The 19,480-nt window shown below is 39.6% G+C and overlaps 2 protein-coding genes across 2 annotated transcripts; one reads left to right on the forward strand and one right to left on the reverse strand.

Moving 5' to 3' along the window:
* Positions 1 to 498: 498 nt before the first annotated feature.
* Positions 499 to 14,396, reverse strand: LOC117546455 (STAM-binding protein-like A). Its single transcript, XM_034216694.1, is given in 11 exon segments — positions 499 to 1,485; positions 3,260 to 3,359; positions 4,399 to 4,511; positions 5,899 to 6,036; positions 6,535 to 6,659; positions 6,856 to 6,944; positions 6,946 to 7,256; positions 8,862 to 8,957; positions 9,049 to 9,124; positions 11,837 to 12,061; positions 14,117 to 14,396. Coding segments are annotated over 10 exon segments (1,308 nt in total). The 5' UTR covers positions 12,040 to 12,061; positions 14,117 to 14,396; the 3' UTR covers positions 499 to 1,428.
* A 1,460-nt stretch (positions 14,397 to 15,856) lies between these two features.
* Positions 15,857 to 19,257, forward strand: LOC117546451 (52 kDa repressor of the inhibitor of the protein kinase-like). Its single transcript, XM_034216688.1, has 2 exons — positions 15,857 to 16,154; positions 17,655 to 19,257. Exons 1-2 carry the CDS (start codon positions 16,042 to 16,044, stop codon positions 18,490 to 18,492), a joined length of 951 nt encoding a protein of 316 aa, XP_034072579.1. The 5' UTR covers positions 15,857 to 16,041; the 3' UTR covers positions 18,493 to 19,257.
* The last annotated feature ends 223 nt before the right edge of the window (positions 19,258 to 19,480 follow it).

Here is a 19,480-nt window from a genome sequence, read left to right on the forward strand (position 1 = left end):
AAAGATGAACTGCTGTTAAAAGACCTAGAGGAACATTCTCTGCATGTTAAACTCTTTCTATGAAGAACAAATCCATACATCATCTGTATATGATTTTAATAATTATATGAATTTTATGCTCCCTACTGACAATATATCTATAAATATCCTGATTGATTTTCTTCCACTTTTCTGTAAAAGCAAACCCCAAAACTGAAACACATTTTAAGCAATGCTCCAATCAATGTTGTCATGACAATTATCCTATATCTGAGGATAGCCAATTCCCAAAAATACAGTACATTACCGCTTTCCATTAAATCTACCTATGCAGGATCTTTCCTTGAGTATAGGAAAGGTTAAAAACGTGTTCTACTCTTTCACTTGTTAATGCATTCACCATCTCTCTCCCTTTTACCACTGTTTATTTTCTCTCACAGGAAATCTACATTTCCAGTCTTTATTTCAGCTTTAAATGTGAACCATGTTACTAACTTGACAAAAATGACAAAGCAATGCAGAATAAATTCATGTTCAATGACTTTATTTTGGCATTTAATGTATTCAAGGTAATCTCATAATTATTGTTAATCATTTAGTTTTTTTTCAAAGAAGCAAAGGCGGTAAACACAAGTGGGTAGAGTCATGATCCATGGCCAAGAGGTTAGCAATGTGTAGTAAAGTGTAGCAGAAGGTACATTCACACATGTCTGAAGCACGGACACACTGTACGTGTGCTAAAAACCATTTCCCCAATAACATGAACAAAGAATAAGAATAAAGGGTGCTCCATCATAAGAAGGAAATAAACAAATCCTTTTTTTGATAAAGAAATAAAAGGATACTGTGGAGTGATGTTGGGTGTATATAAAAATATAATAATACATAACAGCAACACAGCCTGCTTACCTGAGATACAACCGTTTTTTGTTTTCTTTCCCATTACTCTAAGCACTTCAACAGAAACACACATCGAGTCAGATAAACAAACTTAAGACTTCACGCAGAACTTCATGTTGCAGAGTAAACAACTCAACAGCCGTTTAATGTTGTCGTCCTTGGCACTTTATCTGTCGGGCAGAATCAAACTTTGATGACAATCATGAAACAAAGGTTTGGTTACCGGACACTGACAGACAGACATACATTTTTATTAATGACAAAAACTAAAGTTGAACAGTTAGGAAGTAGTGCACAGAGTGAAAAACAACAGGGGGGTTGAAGAGTCGGTCAGTTAAGTGGATGGTAGTTGTTTGACTGGAAAGTGCAATTATTTGTGGAATTCATTAGGTCGTTTCCTCTTTTTTTGAAGTCCATATGAATGGTCAAATCGTGGCCAGTATTTGCTCAGTACTGCCCTGTAAATAAATGGTGTTTTCTCCAGTAAAATGTCTGCGGTTTGATAAAACAGTCTATGAGAGTTCTGGGATTTTTCTTTTTAAAAGGAAATCACCGCAAATCCATCATGGACACAGTGTCGTCGGTGATGTTGACATGTCCCGCGTGCTGAAAAGGAGAAACAGATTTGAGTTGGATTCGGTTAACATGGAAAACAGATAAACTACAATTACATTTTGCAAAAGGTACATTTGATGAATTAAAAAGGGCCCTATTATAGCCATTTTCAGGTTCATATTTGTATTTTGTGCCTCTACTGCAGGAGTGGGGAACCTCCGGCCCCCGGGCCGAATACGCGAGACCATTTGGTACGGCCCTCGAGGTCATTTATAAACACATGCAAAAAAGAAAAAAATTAAAGAAATCTAGACCGCAAAATAATTAAACAAGCTGGCCAATGTCAGGGTCCTTGAACACAACACGAGCCTAACGTGTCATCACGTGGTATATGTCTCGTCTGACAGGGGTGCAGTTCTGACGGAGAGCACCAGAACGTCACTCCGGCACTTCAGAAATGTCAGTACCCATAAGGAGCCGTACACATGCCTCAGTTTCTGTGTGACTGTGTCTTTAGTTGAAAGCCCAGTGGCGATCTGTTCATCTGTCATACTGATCATACAGACAATAACTTTGTTGTTATTAGCATCTGGTTAGCTAGCTATGCTAACGAATATAAGAAGCTTTTTCTCCAACCAGTGAGGTAAAGGCACATCTTTATATGATCATTATAGTTATAAAAAAATAAGAGAATAAAGTAAACGGGTATAAAATACTATATGACAGTAACACAAAGTTGTTATTAATAAACAAGAATACAGTTTGAAAGGGAAGTGATTTGTAAAATATCCTTAAAGAAAAAGAAAATCTGCTTACAGTTCTGTTTCATCTGGGCGTTGAGAGATGTATCCATAGATCTCCTAATGTTGCTCTCAAAGTGCACCAGATTGATGCTTTTAACTTCAACATGAAAAGGGTAGGTCTACCCTAATTACTTTTTTTGTATTAAAAAGGAGACATACTGTATCATGCTCCTTTTTAACAGTTACTACCACCACCATTTGGTGTGCTTCAATGTTGAAAAACTTAAATATTAATACAATTTCAACAATATGGGACATTCTAGTCCAAAGGACCATCTAGCCAAATTCATGACCATATACAGAAATAGCTATGTATTATTATTAGTTGTAGTAGTTATAGCTTTTTGTGATTGTATGTATTAAAGTGGACCTATCATGCTATATTTGAATAATATATTGTAGGGCCATACCTATATAAAACATGTCTGTGAAGTTTTTTTTTCAAAATACCAAACAGATCATGCATTTTAGCCATGCCTCATTTCACTCTATTTGCTCTATTCCAGCCCTGTCTTTACAAGGGCTGATTCTGTGGCAAATGAGCTGCAGCTGACCTCACCCCCCTGCAAAGGAGGGGGGCGAGGCACGAGCGTCATGTTACCATGCTGTTACCATGCCATGCAACCTCTCATTCCCCTGATAGGTGGAGAGTTGCCCATATAGGCGGAGCTCCTCGTTTCTGACGTCAGAACAATTTCAAATCTGTATCAGATCCGTTGCAGCCCTGTTTTTAGAGATTTGGGTATGGAGGAAAAGAGAGAGGGTTGTGTTTTCTGACACTTGGTGAGTTCCCTGACACACCGGGGACACATATTCATGTATAAAAGACGTACTAAAGTGCATTTTGCATGATAGGTCCCCTTTAACTCAAGATGAGATGTAAATTAGATTTCCTGTATCAAGGAATAACCCATTTGTATTGAAACAGAAAACACAAACGTCATATTGACACATTTTTCCCTAAATGTTCGAGGAGAACAATATTCAGTACAGGGAAAAACTGAAAGCAGAGGTGTACTCACTGTAAATAGAGGGGGGTCTTTGCTGTGAGGGTGAAAGCCTTTCTGTTTACATGTGGAGATCTCATTTGTTCCTCGATCCGTCAAGTTGAAGTAACCGATCCTGGGACAAACACAATCAAATGAAGTCACACACAGCATAAACAGACAGAGAGAGACTGAAATCATTTAGATTAACAAATCGCAGAGTCCTCTTCAGGGTTTGATAAACACTAGCAAAATAACTGATGACAGAACACATTAAGAACGGCATTGATTGCTTTGCAGACAGGGGACATTCTCACTAGTCAGGCTGATTCTGAAACAGAGGTGCAAGCAACTTGTAAAGTAGGCTTTAACAACTCCCTCTACAGACATTATTATTAAAATCTTTATTTAGAAGCTTTTAACAGCAGGGCGATCTCCTAGACACGCTACAATTACACATAAAGGACAAGGTAGTTGAAGTAAGGATTGAATATTAAGACAGACTGTGTGGGCTAAAACGCATAAGAAGACCGATCAGACAGCACTTTTTTGTAATTGAATATGTATGTCTGAAGTACCCTGAATTGAAAGAAATTAGTGTTTTACCACCGTTAAATTGGATTAATTGAAAGGTGGGCCCTCTGTGGTAACTATTGCCACATGGAGCTTTATGACTTACCAACTGTATCCCCCATTAACTAACCCGAAATCAGCCTGGAGGTAAATTAGTGCAGTATTTCAGATAGTGTTATGCTGTTTTCATTTTTTTTAACTTTACTAGGAGCATACAGTTCCTGGTTTGTGTTAACATTAGCACAAATGTGGTTGTTGCCTAGCTACAATGAAAACTAGACACAGCAAATAAACTCTTTATCTGATCAGGGCATCTGTAACAGCTAAAGGCAGTGTGATGGGCCTCGTGTTTTACAAGGAGCAAAAAAACAGATCAGAGCGTAATTCTCCTTTACAATAATTCACAGCATGTTCACAATCTGGTAGGCACCTGGTTGAAATATGCAATAATTAACATCAGTGTATAAATATTACAATATGCCGTGCCCCTAGATTGCTACTCCCCCCTCTGGCTGTCTACTCCATATCCCTGTGACACATCATGAAAACATTATAACTTATGTTGAGGAATGACGGGACATCAGTGGTTTTTTCTAACTCACTCATTAAACTTAGGCGAGCAGACGATGGCGATGGCCTCAGGCATCATCATCTGGTAGGAGCAGTGTGTGTGGAGGTCCACGCTGGACAGGAAGGCCGTCTGTGTGGGGTGAGTCTGAGAAACACACAGCGACACAGCTCAGTATATTTACTAGTTGTTGGTGTCGTGTCAAATGATCATATAATCATTTAAAACATATAGTCTTATACTCTGACTGCCGTTTACACTGTTAAATTGTATTTTTAGTCTTGTATGTGTTTAACAGAGACATATGTTAAGGATTTACATTTCAGGAGGGCAAAAGGAAGAGTAAAAGGGGGATTTGCAAATGGTTAAGGACCAGGTGGTTTTATGGTTTGATGATGGGATGTAGGAACAGTTGGCGGTTTCCTTTCATGAATATATAGTGGGACTGTAAGCTGTGTTCAGGGTGCAGAACTTCTTTATCCTCTGAGGATGAAGTGGCTCTGTTCCTGCATTTGAGATCGATTGTGTATTGACTTTATTAAATATAACAAAAGACAAACTTTGTCCATGATAAGTTTCTCTTAAGAATGTCCTCCACAGATGGCAGAGCTTAAGAGGAAAAGTGATTTTATATATTTAAGTAAGGGATAATGCAAGTTAAAATATACCCCGGGAAGGTTAGCATGACCCTGATACAAACTCAGCGCACATCATCAGGCTTATAACATGGATGGCTACTTAAAAATAACTAATAACTGAACACAAGTGTAGGGCCATAAATATAACTCGATTGCATCTGCTAAAATAAATAGTCTGCCTGCTGTATTCGGATATCAAACGGAATCCATAGCAACGGTCTGTTATAAAGACATAACTGTAGAATGCTGTAACCAATCAGAATCGAGTAAGAGATAGAAATAAGCACTTGCGCAGATTAAAGTTAAACAAGGGAATATTGTGAATTCAATTTCACAATAACTCAAGCCAAGTGCTTACTGAACCTGGGTGATTAGGGTTAACTGTTCATATTTTTGTATACTATATTCACTTTTGTGGAAGTGTATTTGAATAATAGTAATAGTTATACTACTTCGAGCGATAGAACTATTAACAAAGCACTTAACAAAGCACTTATATACTAATAAAGGACTGGCTTATCTAAAGCCAGTTGAGTAGCACTTAACCTGATGTACTTATATGATTCTGTTTTCTTCAAGGTTGTATCTTCTTGGTCGAATGCACTTATTGTAAGTCGCATTGAATAAAAGCGTCAGCTAAATGCAATGTAATGTTATACTATGCCATGTTATAATGTGCCACATTTATTTCAGTCACAAAATTCTCAGAGCTCTAAGTCTACTTTATTTAGAATTCACTGCAACCTGTGTTTGATATTAGTTACTTTGCAAAACACAAAGCTCAGTTCTAATGAGAATGATTTCATTCATTATGTTCCTTATATGATGTGGGGGTTGATCAAGTGTAAGAATGGGTTTATTTGTCCCTCTAGAAATGTCCTTCGTTCTTTACTCACATGAATCCAGCCCAGGGTGATGAGATCGTACTGGTCCTGTATGAGGAAGAGTTCCTCCTCATTTTCTGTGTCACAATAATCCGGTCCACCTGTCTGCTTTGGTACGATGACGTGGGTCACGGTAAATGCGTTTCTCGTCTGCAGCAAACACACATTAAAAAAAAAGCGTCACAGTCACACTATTACAACCCTTTGAATTAAGCAGTGCAACTGCCTGCCAAAGAGTTAACCAAGGACACAGTTAACAGAGCGCTGAAAGGTTTGCCATTTGAAAAAAGAAGGCATGATCGTAACAAAATATAAGGAGCTTTAAGTTTACCCGATCAGCAAATTATTCATTCAAACTAAAGCCTGAGCAGATGGGGACAGTAAGAGGAGTGTCACATTGTGTTTCCCTCTGGGGTGGGAGGTCAGCTGATGTCTCCGTTTCTAAATCCACATTCTTTACACATTAAAAGCATGATAAATATCCATTACAGAAAACCTCCCTTGTATTTAACATGGGAAAAGGGAATTGCTTGTAGTTCCTTATTTAAAGACACGATGAGAAAAACATTTCATGAACATCTACCATATACAAGTTGTTGTGCTTCTGTGACAGATTGCAGTCAGTGCTGCTGGTCCCAGCAGTCTTACCAGTTTGCCACACAGGATGCCACAGGTTTCTACAGTTCGGCTCGTGTTGGCCTCGGCCAGCCTCAGAAAGCTCCGGCACAGCTCCGCGGGAACAGCCAACTCCCGAAGGGCATCCACCATTGTATCTGCGAAAACCATGTAGAAGAAAAGACAGTTAGATTCATGTGATGTGCTGGGACAAGGCATGGTGTAAGCAGGAAATGAAGTAGGCCAGGGGGAAACAAATCAGCTCAGATGTTTAAGTACTTAAGCAGGAGTAGGGCGGTATTTAAATCCTCTGCAGGTCAGACCCCCTATTTTCAGAAAATAATATTAACTCACTGTTGTTACCCGGGCTGACCAGAGTCCCGGGCTTGAGCGCCCGGTCAAAGGTGGGCGGGGCGGGGGCAGGTGGGCCGATGTAGGCGGGGGGGGCCGTTGTATTGGTGGTTGGTGCTGCCAGACAGGTCCCCTTGGCTCTGAGGGACGCTGGGGGAGACCGCCGCGGGACCCTTGATGCCCGGGAGGAGGGGCGTGTTGGGGGAAGGAGCGGCGGGCTGGGCGAACTCCAGGAGCACGCGCTGACGCTCCTTCTCCAGCTCCTGGCGGCGGATCATCTCCTCGAAGGCACTGAACTGCTCCTGCTCCCGCTGCCGCCGCTGCATCTCCACCACGCGCTCCCGCTCGGCGTCCAGCGCTCGCTGCTTGGACTGTTCCCGCGCCAACGCCTCCTGCTCCGCTTTCTGAGCATATAGGAAACATGTTCAAGCATGTTAAAAAGCAGGTGGTCTTTTGCTCTTCTACAGCAGAGGTTTGGTTGAACTGTAATTCATGTGAGGTCTTCGCTAATTCGGACAATATGTAATTCTTTGCCAAAAGGGGTCTCTAAATCAGAACAATAACAAAGGAAAGAGTTTTGTGCCGTTATGAAATAGCAAGACTCATTGGAGTTGCGCTATGAAGAATTCTTCATGATAACTTTTTTCTGATAACTTAAAGGTCCCATGTCATGCTTTTCCGGTTAGTACCCGTCCCCTTGTGTGTTATGAAGGTTTTTCTGCATGTAAACGGTCTGCAGAGTCACAAACCCTCAAAGTACACCCTGTAGCGAGTAAAACTCTAACACAGAAAAGACCTGTCTATGCTGCCCCAGAACGCCTCGTTGGACATTTCTCTTTTTCTATTGTGTTCTTCCTGGGTACCGTGACGTGCCCATACCCAAATGGACCAAGCCGTGGAGCAGTTACGTTCCTCACACACACACACACACACACACTCAATCTTTTCTCAGCTGCAGCTCCGCCAATTTCTCCTCCCTGAGACGGCGGTACGCGGCGAGGCTGTGAGTCTGTGTGTGAGCACACACACAGACTCACAGCCAGGCTGCGGGTGTGTGTGTTCGGGCTGGGTTTCGCTGTGTCGCAGACGGCCACTGGGCTCACAGGGAGGGGGGGGGGGGGGGGCAGGAGCTCCAACAAGCCGTTTAGGACAGAGAGTGAATACACATACTTTACAGAGATGCTGTATGAGAAACCAATGTGAGTTTGGAACATTGCACAATATAAATCTATTCTGGTAGACCTCAACAATGGAATTATGATCAGTAGAAATGGCCATGGGACCTTTAAGATCCAGAGCTTCAGGATGTTTTTACTAGGAGCCTAATTATCCAGAGAGGTCTCATATTCTTAAAAACAATCATACAGATAAGTTAAACCGGTTAAAAAAACACCAAACAGTGTTTGCTTAGCTTATGTTGCTGTTAACTTAATATAGTAACGCCTGGTTGAAATATATACCATATAACCACGAAGAACTGGAAAGTGTATTGGTTAAATTGGATCAAAGGTATAATTGCGAAGGATCTGTTGCCATTATAGGCAAATAAAATGGGCAAGTACTTTGCTTAAAATTACATTTCTCCAGGTTTGAAATGTTTGGAAACTTTTTTTACACAGCTAAACAACCACATATATAACATATATCTAGTCATTTTTAGACATCTTAATACAGACATGTTACGCATTATACATGAAATATCTCTTTGGATCAGTGAATCATTAAATGTGACTATTCAAGGTCGATGTCATTGATTCTCTCCATTTATTCTGTGAACGAACGCTTCCTTTGATAACAAGGTGAAATGGCGCTGCTGATTAGTCTTTCCCCCGAATAAACACATTGTAAAATCAGTTTACAATGCTTGTCGTATTGTAAATGAGCTTTAGATATTTGTGTTTATTACATGTTTAAGATGGTAATTCATCTTTATTTCTGAGTCATTCATTAAAACAGCAATGACTACCACAGACAGATCCATTTCAGTGTGTCAGTATTTTAAAGTTTACCTTTTTGACAAGATACTGTTCATGCTCTTGTTCAAATCTCCGCAAAAGAGCTTTTTTCAGGATTTCTGCTTGAGGAAAGGCAACGTCCTTTAGTTTCTGTGGAAGAAAGAAAAACAAGGTTTTACTTCAACATTTCCTGAGAACAGTTCAAATGTCTTATAAAGGAAAGTATGAACAATATAAGTACCTTTAGTGTGTCTTTCTTCTCAGGAATGTTAGCGGTTTTGTAATCCCGATGTTTGGGAAGTTTTTCTATAAAGAGACTGGGTAAAAACAAATTGTTGTTATTACCTAGTGATTTTTCCAGCACTGATAATACTTGTTTAAATATTCGATACAAAAGTATTTAAAAATAGGAACAGTGAGACTGCAGTTCCTAAAAATTACAGATTTATAGAATTAATTGATTTGTGCCATATCATGGTCCAAGATCAATACTCCCACTGACCCTCTTTTTCACAGCATAAGTCTCTAATATCTTTCTCAATACTTTTTTTGATTTTTTTGGTGTGAACGCAACATTTCGGAACTATATCGGAACTAAAGTGGGAAAAGTACTGCGCTGTGAACGCGCCTAATGAAAGACTATGTGACCTTATCCCAGTGTGGTTTGCGGAAGTCCACATGTAAGGAATAAGATTGATAACACTATAAAAATGTCCCTAAAAGTGTCCGTTTAAAAAAAAGCTTGACTTTACTAAATGGCTGTTTACTTAAGTTTACTTTATTTGGAAATGCATTTAATTTGTACGATTTGTATCCCTTATATATTAGTTTGTTTTGGGGTATTTGGTTAGTGATAGGTATGTTATAGCTTGTAAATGTTTCTTTATAATATATGAGCTCTTTTGTATTCTAAATGCTTTGGTGATATTTTATAAATACTTCCTGTTAAAGGTGGGGTATGTAATTCACTTCAGAAACACTTTTTGTTATATTCCATGGAATGCTCTTAACATCCCGATAGCAATGAATATATTAAGTGCTTTGACAATAAATACATAACGAAAATTCATCTGTGGAGCCGTAGCGCTGTAAAAAGCACGACCAATCATTTCAGCGGCCCGGCTAAAGTAACTGGATGGCCTACCTGTCTGTCAGCCTTCCATCTGTGCACAAACTTATCTCATGCCCTCATTGGTCATGTGCGCGTTCGTGTGTGTTGGAGGAGGGGCTCTGTAAGGAAGTGGCAGATTTTTTCCGGCTGTGTATTTTCAAATTCTAGCGCACTCGAGCCGGTTTCTCCGAAATTACCTACCCCACCTTTAAGTGTCTGGGCCTCTATTCTAAGGCTTTAGATGGCTTATTGGGTTGGCCCATTTTTACATATCTCCATTATGTCTTATGGTTTTACTTTTGGACTGATTGTGAATGAAATGAATTGAGATAGATCTTGGTTTAAACTGTCCTGTGCTCCCGGCTTGTTTTTTCTCAACTTTAACCCACATCATCTAATGCAGGCATCCTCAAAGTCCGGGCTCCGGTCCGGATCCGGACCGAACCACAACTGTCTCTGGACTCTGAGCAAATTATACTTTTCATATGTATTATCTGTATTATCTGTGTTATCTGCGAGACATCGCCACAACGCAACGAGTCAAAATGATCCGCTATGTCCATCGACTGCAAACAGCGCTCTGCATGTCCTGTTCCACTGTCTGTGTGTGTCTGTCAACGCATTGGTCCAATCACATTCAGCATCCCGTCAGCGTTTTTTCCCCCCAAACAATCTGCGAATCAGAGGCACAGTAGGGCGGGTCTTCGCGGAATGCGGGTGGGAAAAATGTGTGTGTCTCTTTCAACCTGTCTGATTCAGAGCGAGAGTTTAAAAAAATAATTATTCAGAGCGAGAGTTAACAGCTCATCTAGTTCCATCTGTACTGTAGCTAGTAGCCTAGTTTCACCTACCGGGGTGGCAACTGACACCCTAAAAATAGGCCTTGCCACCCCAGCTGCCACCCCAGTTGGCAGCTTTGTTTTGAAAGAAAAGTTGTGGCTCATCGGACATTTATGAGAGAAAGTCTCTAATGTCCGAGTGCAAGTGAATGCAGCACAAGATGCACGTCATGTAACCCCTCCCCCGGTCCTGGTGCGAGCGTGGACATATGATTGGCGGCGATTTCATTTGGGGAGTGGGGACGGCGCAAAACGAGAAGCATTCTCAAAATGGTAATCACCGCATTCAGCTGTAATAGACATGTCAACTTGATGCTCTGCTCACGGATGAGCATACAAAACTATTAAGATGATGACCTTACGTGTGTAAATATATTTTTTTCTTTAAGGGGGTCTGCCCCCAAAAAACAGTTTTAAGTCCTGAGAAAGTCAAATAAGACGGTGTGTAAAACTACACTGCCCAGCCAAAAAAAAGTAACCACTTTGATTGAACTAGGCCAGTAGGTAAGGACTTTCCACTGGATAATAACTGCAGTATAAAATAATGCATGACTGAAGTGATGGAGACCATGTTGAAGGCAAACAAAAAGAGGAAATAACAGGCAAATCAAGCAAATCCGCCTCTCAGATTCCACAGCAACCAGAAGAACAGAAATACTGGCTGGTGATTTGATTCATCAGCTTTGTGATGGAATAAAAAATGCACAGTGCATTTCCTTAGCTGTGGGTGAGTCCACTGACACCACTGCGACTCTGAGGGGTCAAGCACAGACACAATAACAATGAAAACTGCTGCATACAGATTATTTTTGTTTTTGCAACCTCGTGTTAAGAATCTTGTTGCAATTGTTTAAAGGTTTGAATGACCGTAATAAACGGACCTTTGTCTTATTGAAACATTTATTTTGGACCTTTAAGATTTGTATTTGAGTACCCCTGATCTAATGTATTCATTTCTGTAAACCAACAAATCCATTACAATGACGATCAAAGTATAAAGAACTTAGTGTATGAAACCCAATCAAACAAATAAAAGCTGATACACACAATGATCCAGCCTTATCGCTGTAAACACTCACGTGATATATTTATTGAAAAGGACGAAGGCGTGCTCGATGTTGCCTTCCTCTGCGTAGATGTTAGCCATGCGGATCATCTCCATGCCGGAGCGGAAGTAGCGGCGCGGGGGCACGTCGTCATTCACCTCCACCGAGCTTCCCTTCTTGGTGAGAGCGCGGACTCGCTCCTCCGGCTGCAAACTGACGTCGTTATGGTCCGCCATCCCGACAGCTCAACCTGCAACACTGGGAAGAATAACAGAACATGTAAAACAGCAAGTGGAACCAGCGACTTACCCTGAGGTGATAACTTTCTACACTGACATTCAAGAAGTTTGGCACACCTGTTCTTATTATTGTGATTATTGGTTAAATCATTACTTTAAAAGATTTCTAGATTTGAATAATTTCATAACTAAATGTATTTTCATCGGAATCACAAGAAAATGTGTTTTATACTTTCAGACTTACTGCATACTTAGCTCCATGCAGATACTGTAATTTCAGTTTTCAGCTAAAATGACATTTCATACCACAATAACATTATATATATATATATATATATATATATATATATATATAACCAGTGCCTTTATTTCACTGACAGTGTTGAAAGGTGAAAACAGGGGGAACGACACCCTGCAGATGGTCTCCATGCATGGGGACCAAGCCCCTGTACATGGGCCAACTCTACCAACTGAGCTATATGGAAACCCATAATATAATAAACAGACCCTTTTAGCAGCTGCAGCAAACAACATTATATTTGTCTTGCAGTTTATGTCAAACACTGTGTAATTTGGAAACATTTTCTTCCAGCAGAGCATTTGGACAGTTTTCTGGAAAAAGGCTCCTTTATAAAGGCTTTGACCTTAATTCTGCTAACCAGGTTCCTATCTGACTTGCTGTATTCCATTTCCTTCTATAGCTGTTTAATCAATTACATTTTAAAAGCCTTTAACTAATGTTCAATTGGAAGTTAATGCACAATATTTAGAGTGGATTTGACGTCAACATGAAATATGTATTATAATTCACAATTGTATATCTGTACATCTGATTAAACATACTGTCATTTTGGTTATAATTTGAAGTCTTAAGCTTCCTTGTACGTTATTGAAAGATGAATCAATATGCTGTATAAACGAGAACAAATAGGCCTCTCTTCACACCCTGTATTCTGGCCACAACTGGCTGAATACATCTCGAAAATAAAGCAATGACTTTGCGTGGAGGGTCCATGACTTGGGCTTTTCTACTCTGTATTGATCAAATGTGAGGTGCTCCATCAGCATGCTTAATAATAGTGAGGTAGCTTGTATTGATTGTGACATCTTGGCTAGCTGGTACAGAAACACAGGAAGTCAAGAGAGACAAATTGTTATCAAGAGGTGGGGCTCTAATAAAAAGGGAAAGGTGGAGGTACTTGAAATCGTTTGAGTGTATATACTTTCCTTGAAGTCTACAGAAAATAATACTGTTTTTCCAGCATATTCTACCCCTCTGTTCCATAACAAGCACAATGGTCAGAGGCTGTCAATGTATCACTGTTAATTTGATCGTTTAAACAATGAGTGAACATTTTAATAAAATACACAAACATATGATGATGATGAGTACCATTCATTGCTGTATATTTAAACTACCCAACAGTATAAAGTAGTTCATATGTGCTCAGCTTTTATAACAAAATATGCAACATAAACATTAACGAAGCAGTCATATTAATGCAAAAACATGATGAATTATAGAAGAAGAAATGACAGGGACCCTTTTACTAGTATAAATAAGTGTGTAAACTTTAAGTATTACATGTTAAGTGTACTTTAATGTGGTATTTACTCTTACAATACGTTTTTGAATGTACTATTGATACTTTGACTTAAGTAAATGACATACATACTTTCAGAATGTAACCACAGCTTATCACCATACTTCCTGTTTTCATTATCATCTATAGTTTCTTTATATTTGTATTATGTTAAGTTCATTTAGTGTCAGAATCAGTTTTAAAGGGTCAGTTTGAGATGAGACACAATGAGAAACGGTAGGCCCTTTTTTTGTAGGACACAACCACGACACAACATGACTTCCACATTACTTAGAAACCTCGTCTACTCACATGCTGTAGGAGTCATACAGATATGTTTCACCCTCCACTGCTGTTGATATCTAGTCACTAGTCATAACCTGTCACTGAGGTGTTTCTCAGCGACGTCGCGTTAGCCAAGCTAACTTAGCAAAGCACAGTTCCAGTTTAAAACCGTTAACTTAACCACCGCTGCGCAGCTTCATTCTTACCTGATCGAGCTGTGAATGGAAGCTCAAAGAGACCTACATACACCTTAATCAAAATTCAATTGATGTATTCCTCTCAAGAGAAAATAACTTCAGTGGGCTGCGGCAGCGCCTACTTCTATTACTGTACTTCCGCAATCAAAACAACTTCCTTCTACTTCTTCTGTGGTTTTACTGGCGGACAACACTTCATCGTTACAAGTGCACGCCGCCACCTGCTGTACGGTTGTGTCTCCATGACACTATGAAGAAGTTATATAGCCTGAAGATTTCTGCAATGTATGCCTTTCCTGGTTCACAATAGGACTCTACGGGCTTGCAATTAGCCAAAAAAGCCAAAAGAAAGTAGATCCTCCGTTTTTTAAGAGCACGGATCGAGTATAATTCCTGCTCTTTGCTGGGACGTCTGACATGTGTTTTCTTTGGTTTGGCTTCTTTAGTCTCATTTGATGTCAGAATTCTTTATATGTAATCAAGAGGAAATGAGCAAAAATATCCTTTGTTGCACAGTATGTCGTATCAGTGTGTACGACTGTGGCTCCGGCAGTGTAATGCGTAATCACTGCGCACATTTCGTTTCCAAATTCAAATGTACTTTTTTAAATCCCATTACGTTCATCAACATGCAGTAACTACGACGGAGTATTAGGGCCACACTTAGGGGAAAAAACAGAGATATTTCGAGAATAAAGTCGTAATAATACGAGAATAAAGTCCTAGTTACGATAATAAAGTCGTAATATTACGAGAATAAAGTCATAGTTACGAGAATAAAGTCGTAATATTACGAGAATAAAGTCATAATTACGAGATTAAAGTCGTAGTTTCATAAGTGACTTAATTGAGAAGGAGACAACAGCAGCGTCCTGCAATAAAATGAGGAATGTGGAGCATCTTGTAAAGCAGTACTTTAGTTTAGGTTTCTCAAATAACGAAATAGGAGGAAATGGCTGGTTCTGGCCGACTATAAGGCTATCGTTGGTTACATCTACGAGCTGTTCAAAGGGGATTTGTTGTTTCACAAGAAACGATGAGACTTGTAATCAAGGCTTTGAATCCAGAAGGAGTCGAACGATAGCCTTGTAGTGGAATCGGAATGAGCTCCCCATTGAAATCAGGACAGCAGAAAGCTTACACATCTTCCGGTGCAGACTGAAAACTCATCTCTTTCGACTCCACTTCGAGCGATAGAATTACTAATACATAATTGCTAACAAAGCACATATACTAATAAAGGACTGGCTTATCTAAATCCAGTTGAGTAGCACTTGAAATGTTTTAGCTCGAAAGTTGGTCGAATGCACTTCGCTTTGGATAAAAGCGTCAGCTAAATGCAATGTAATGTAGTCGGCCAGAACCAGCCATTTCCTCCTGCAGAAAGGAGACAATCTCCTCCAAGTCCGCTTCTCAAGTCACTTATGAAACTACGACTTTAATCTCGTAATTATTACTTTATTCTCGTAACATTACGACTTTATTCTCGTAATATTACGACTTTATTCTCGTAATGTTATGACTTTATTCTCGTAACTATGACTTTATTCTCGTAACTATGACTTTATTCTCGTATCATTACGACTTTATTCTTGAAATCTCTCTGTTTTTTTTCTGACCTTTCACTCTCTCAAAAGTTGGGCCATTTTGTCTTCATGCGCCAATGAGCAACTCTCATAGGAATGAACGAGGCCCCGCCTCCCACGCTGTATCCAGTTCATCAGTGACGACGAGTCCTAAAACCCGGAAGTGAGTTAGTATTTTACCACTTCCGGTTCCCTCGTCTCAGAGTCAACAGTTTTTTGGAAAATACAAATAGCTCGAAATAAAGTCTGTGGTTAACACACATGTAAGAGGCGGACCACGTGTTGTTCGACGACATTAAATACATCAGCAGTGATTGTTAGCTATCGATTAGCTAATATTGCTACGCAATGGTTTGTTGCTTTGCTCCGGGTTGCAGCCACAAGTCTTCGCATGGAACTTGCTCGTTCTATCGTTTCCCGACAGATGTTGTCAAAAGGAGAGTCTGGACTCGTGTTATACGGTAAGATAAGAGATAAGATAGTACTTTATTGATCCCAATTTGGGAAATGTTTGTGTTGCAGCGGCATAAAAAGTACGGAGCCCCTAAAGGTTCATGGAGAAGAAAAAAAAGTATCTCGTTCGCACGATATACTTTCTCGTTTGCCAAGTAGGAAGTGGAGCGTGGGGAAATGGCAGTGGATACATTATTTTAGATATATTTCAAACTCCTACTTCATTTTACGGACATTTTGGCCAGAGGTGTAGAGCTATTTGTTTAAGCACCGGAGAGTCTGTGTGAACCAGTCTGCCTTGATCTATGAATTAATGTCGTGACTCTCAGTATCGGCTATCTGCGTGCAGAGAGCTGTGCCTTTTACGCGCCGCCTTCACTGTGTTTACCTTCATTAGAACCTCTGAATAGAGATCGAGGCTGCTACGTTTTAACCACACACACCGAACTGCCCGATTATTCAGCGCGTGTGTGAGAATTACCATGAACAGTAATTTACACACATCTGATCAAATCGGGCAGTTTGATATACATGGTGTGTGTATTCCCAAGTGAAAGAAGTTCGTTTAATCTTAATTGAATGCTGGTTTCGTCCTGTCGGAGTGCACGATCATAATATATTCTGAAAACAAATGCCCACACACACAAACAAACACAGACGCCCTGGCGACCGGACATCTTCTTCATAAAACTAATAAAATGGCGTAATAATCGGGCAGTTTGATGTGTCTAACCATAAGAAAGTATCTTGTGCGAACGAGAAAGTATATCGTGGGCATACTTTTTTTCTTCTTCCATGAACCTTTAGGCTTAGGGGCTCCGTAAAAAAGACATGGCATTGTACAATACAAATTCAAGACAAGAAAGTAGAAAATATACATTTACCAAGGTCAGATGTTATATATACATACATATATGACAGATGGAATATTACATATTGAACAGATTATATAAATGTACAATGTGGCTTTATTCCAAGAGAAACTATGGAGCAGTGAGTTCTCTGCCAGCCAGAGATGATTTGTTGTTATTGCAGTGGGCAGGAATGTTGTCCTGTATCGGTAACATAAGTAAAGATAATTAATAAATCCTATTAAAACCTGTGTGGCTTATAAATTGAATTAGTTCAAGCAGCATTACGTTTCGCCATGTAACTAAAGATTGTAGTCAGGGAAATTAGTTTGACATTGAACTAATTAAGAAATATAACTATTATAATTAGTGTAGCAGCTGACCCCTATTTTCATTATGGATTAATCTACCATTTATTTCTTCATTTCAATTTTGATCTATAAAAATGTTAAAATAGTGAAAATGTTCACGAGACTTATCAAAGTGCAAGGTTATATCTTTAGATGTTTTTGTTTTTAGCCTAAACTGTTAATTGTAGGAGCATTTAAATGATGATTTATTTTTGTTTGCAACTGTCAGATATGTGTGCTCTTATATGTGACGGTGTAACTGCCATTAAACTAATATTTGATATCTCGAACATTTTTCTCCCAACAGACGAGCTGACAGGAAGCCCGGTGCCCATTCCCGCATCTGCAGCTGTCATTTTCCTAAAGGAAAGGGAAAAATGCCTGTTTTATTTGTAGCCCAGAATATTGTCAAACTAAATAGAGAAGATCATTCCTACTGTCTGAGAGGGAATGACACTCAAATTCATGGAACAAAGGAAGAAGCCAAGTGTCTAATGACTGAGGAGGAAGCAGATCCATTTGCTAATGAGTATCTTCGACCACTATCTGAGGATGATGAGGAGCAAACCACCAGTGAAACGGTAGAAGAAAAACTTCAATCTGAGCAAAGACACAGAATGCAGCTAGAGATCCAGCTAGCGGAGTCCAAGGCAGAGTTGAAGTCCCTCAAAGATAAGGAGAGTTACTGCCGTGACATGTATTCTGCCTCTCAGCTGAGTGAAAAGGTTCTTCGGATGGAGACAGGATTGCCAGATAGAGACACGTTCAGATCTGTGTGTGAGTATGTTGCTCGTTTTGAGGGTTCCATTACATACCCAGAAGGTTGGAGCCCCAAAACACTGAGTCTTGAAGACCAAGTTTTCATTACCCTCATGAAACTGCGTCATAGTTACACACACCTTCATCTGGCTGCACTCTTTCACTGCAGTATAACCACTGTCAGAAATGTGATCGGTACATTTATAGACATTCTCCACAAATTACTTTTTAAGGACACAATGATAACTGTTCCCGGCCGGGAGAAAAATAAAACCAGCTTGCCTTCTTCATTTCGGCTCATCCGCAGAATGATATTGGATTGTACGGACATCACAATTGCTATGCCCAAGCAAATGGACATCCAGAATGAGTTTTCTGGTGTGTAATATTTGTAATAAAGATTTCATGTGACACATCAAATTGATTTGTTGATGGGAATTAATGTCACTAATATGAATAAATGAACTCTAGGTTAACGGTACTCTTCCCTTTCTTGCTATCACTACTCACTGACACTCTATAGACCTTGTCCCTCATGCTGGCCCTGACAAAACGGTAAGTACACCTTCATCTAGGCTGCACTGCTGTACGTGTCCTGACTTGTAGTGGTTCTCTCCTATCTACTCTCTGTTTGTCATCTTTGTAAAACGATATCAGACTGGTAATTGAAACAGTCATGACTTCTAGTTAAATTCAGTGTGGCTAAAAGGAAAAGCTTTGTTAAAATATGCAAACACGCAAAATTCAAATACAAGGTGAAAACGTGACGTTGAAGTCGTGCGACTCTGCTGTACTCAGCTGTTGTTCAGTTATAGCATAACGTTTGCAATTTGCTTCTGGCGATTAGATTTATAATTCGAAAATGATAAATGTAGGGTAGACATGTGGAGATTAAAATATTCCGAAATCCCGTTGCTTTTTGTCGAGGGAACACTTGCGCAGCTTACTTCCGGGTCGGCCTACAAAAATACGTCATCACTGCACCACTATTCATGATGTTGCCATAGCGGTCCCCGGTAAAAGTCAGTTCATATCTTCTTATGGATGTCTATTTCCCCCAAAAAAATGTACTGTACCAAAAACAAATGATCTTTTCATTAGGCTACATCACCTTTGAAATATATTAAAATACCCATTTTTCCTTTTATAAATATGTGTCTTTATTTTGCATTTTAAGTCTTTCCAGTGTCTTTTTTGCAGTATATTCTATGTACGTTTAAAATACTCTTCTTTTATAATTAAGACAACATGTTTCCAACATGCCAAATCCAATGTGCCCTCACTTGGCCTAACTCAAATCTAAAGTAGTTATTTATGTACATAATGTGAGACTTTAACTGTATGTACCCTTACTTTACAGGAGTACTGGAGAGG

Source organism: Gymnodraco acuticeps, unplaced genomic scaffold, assembly GCF_902827175.1.
Source record: "Gymnodraco acuticeps unplaced genomic scaffold, fGymAcu1.1, whole genome shotgun sequence".
Lineage (NCBI taxonomy): Eukaryota > Metazoa > Chordata > Actinopteri > Perciformes > Bathydraconidae > Gymnodraco > Gymnodraco acuticeps.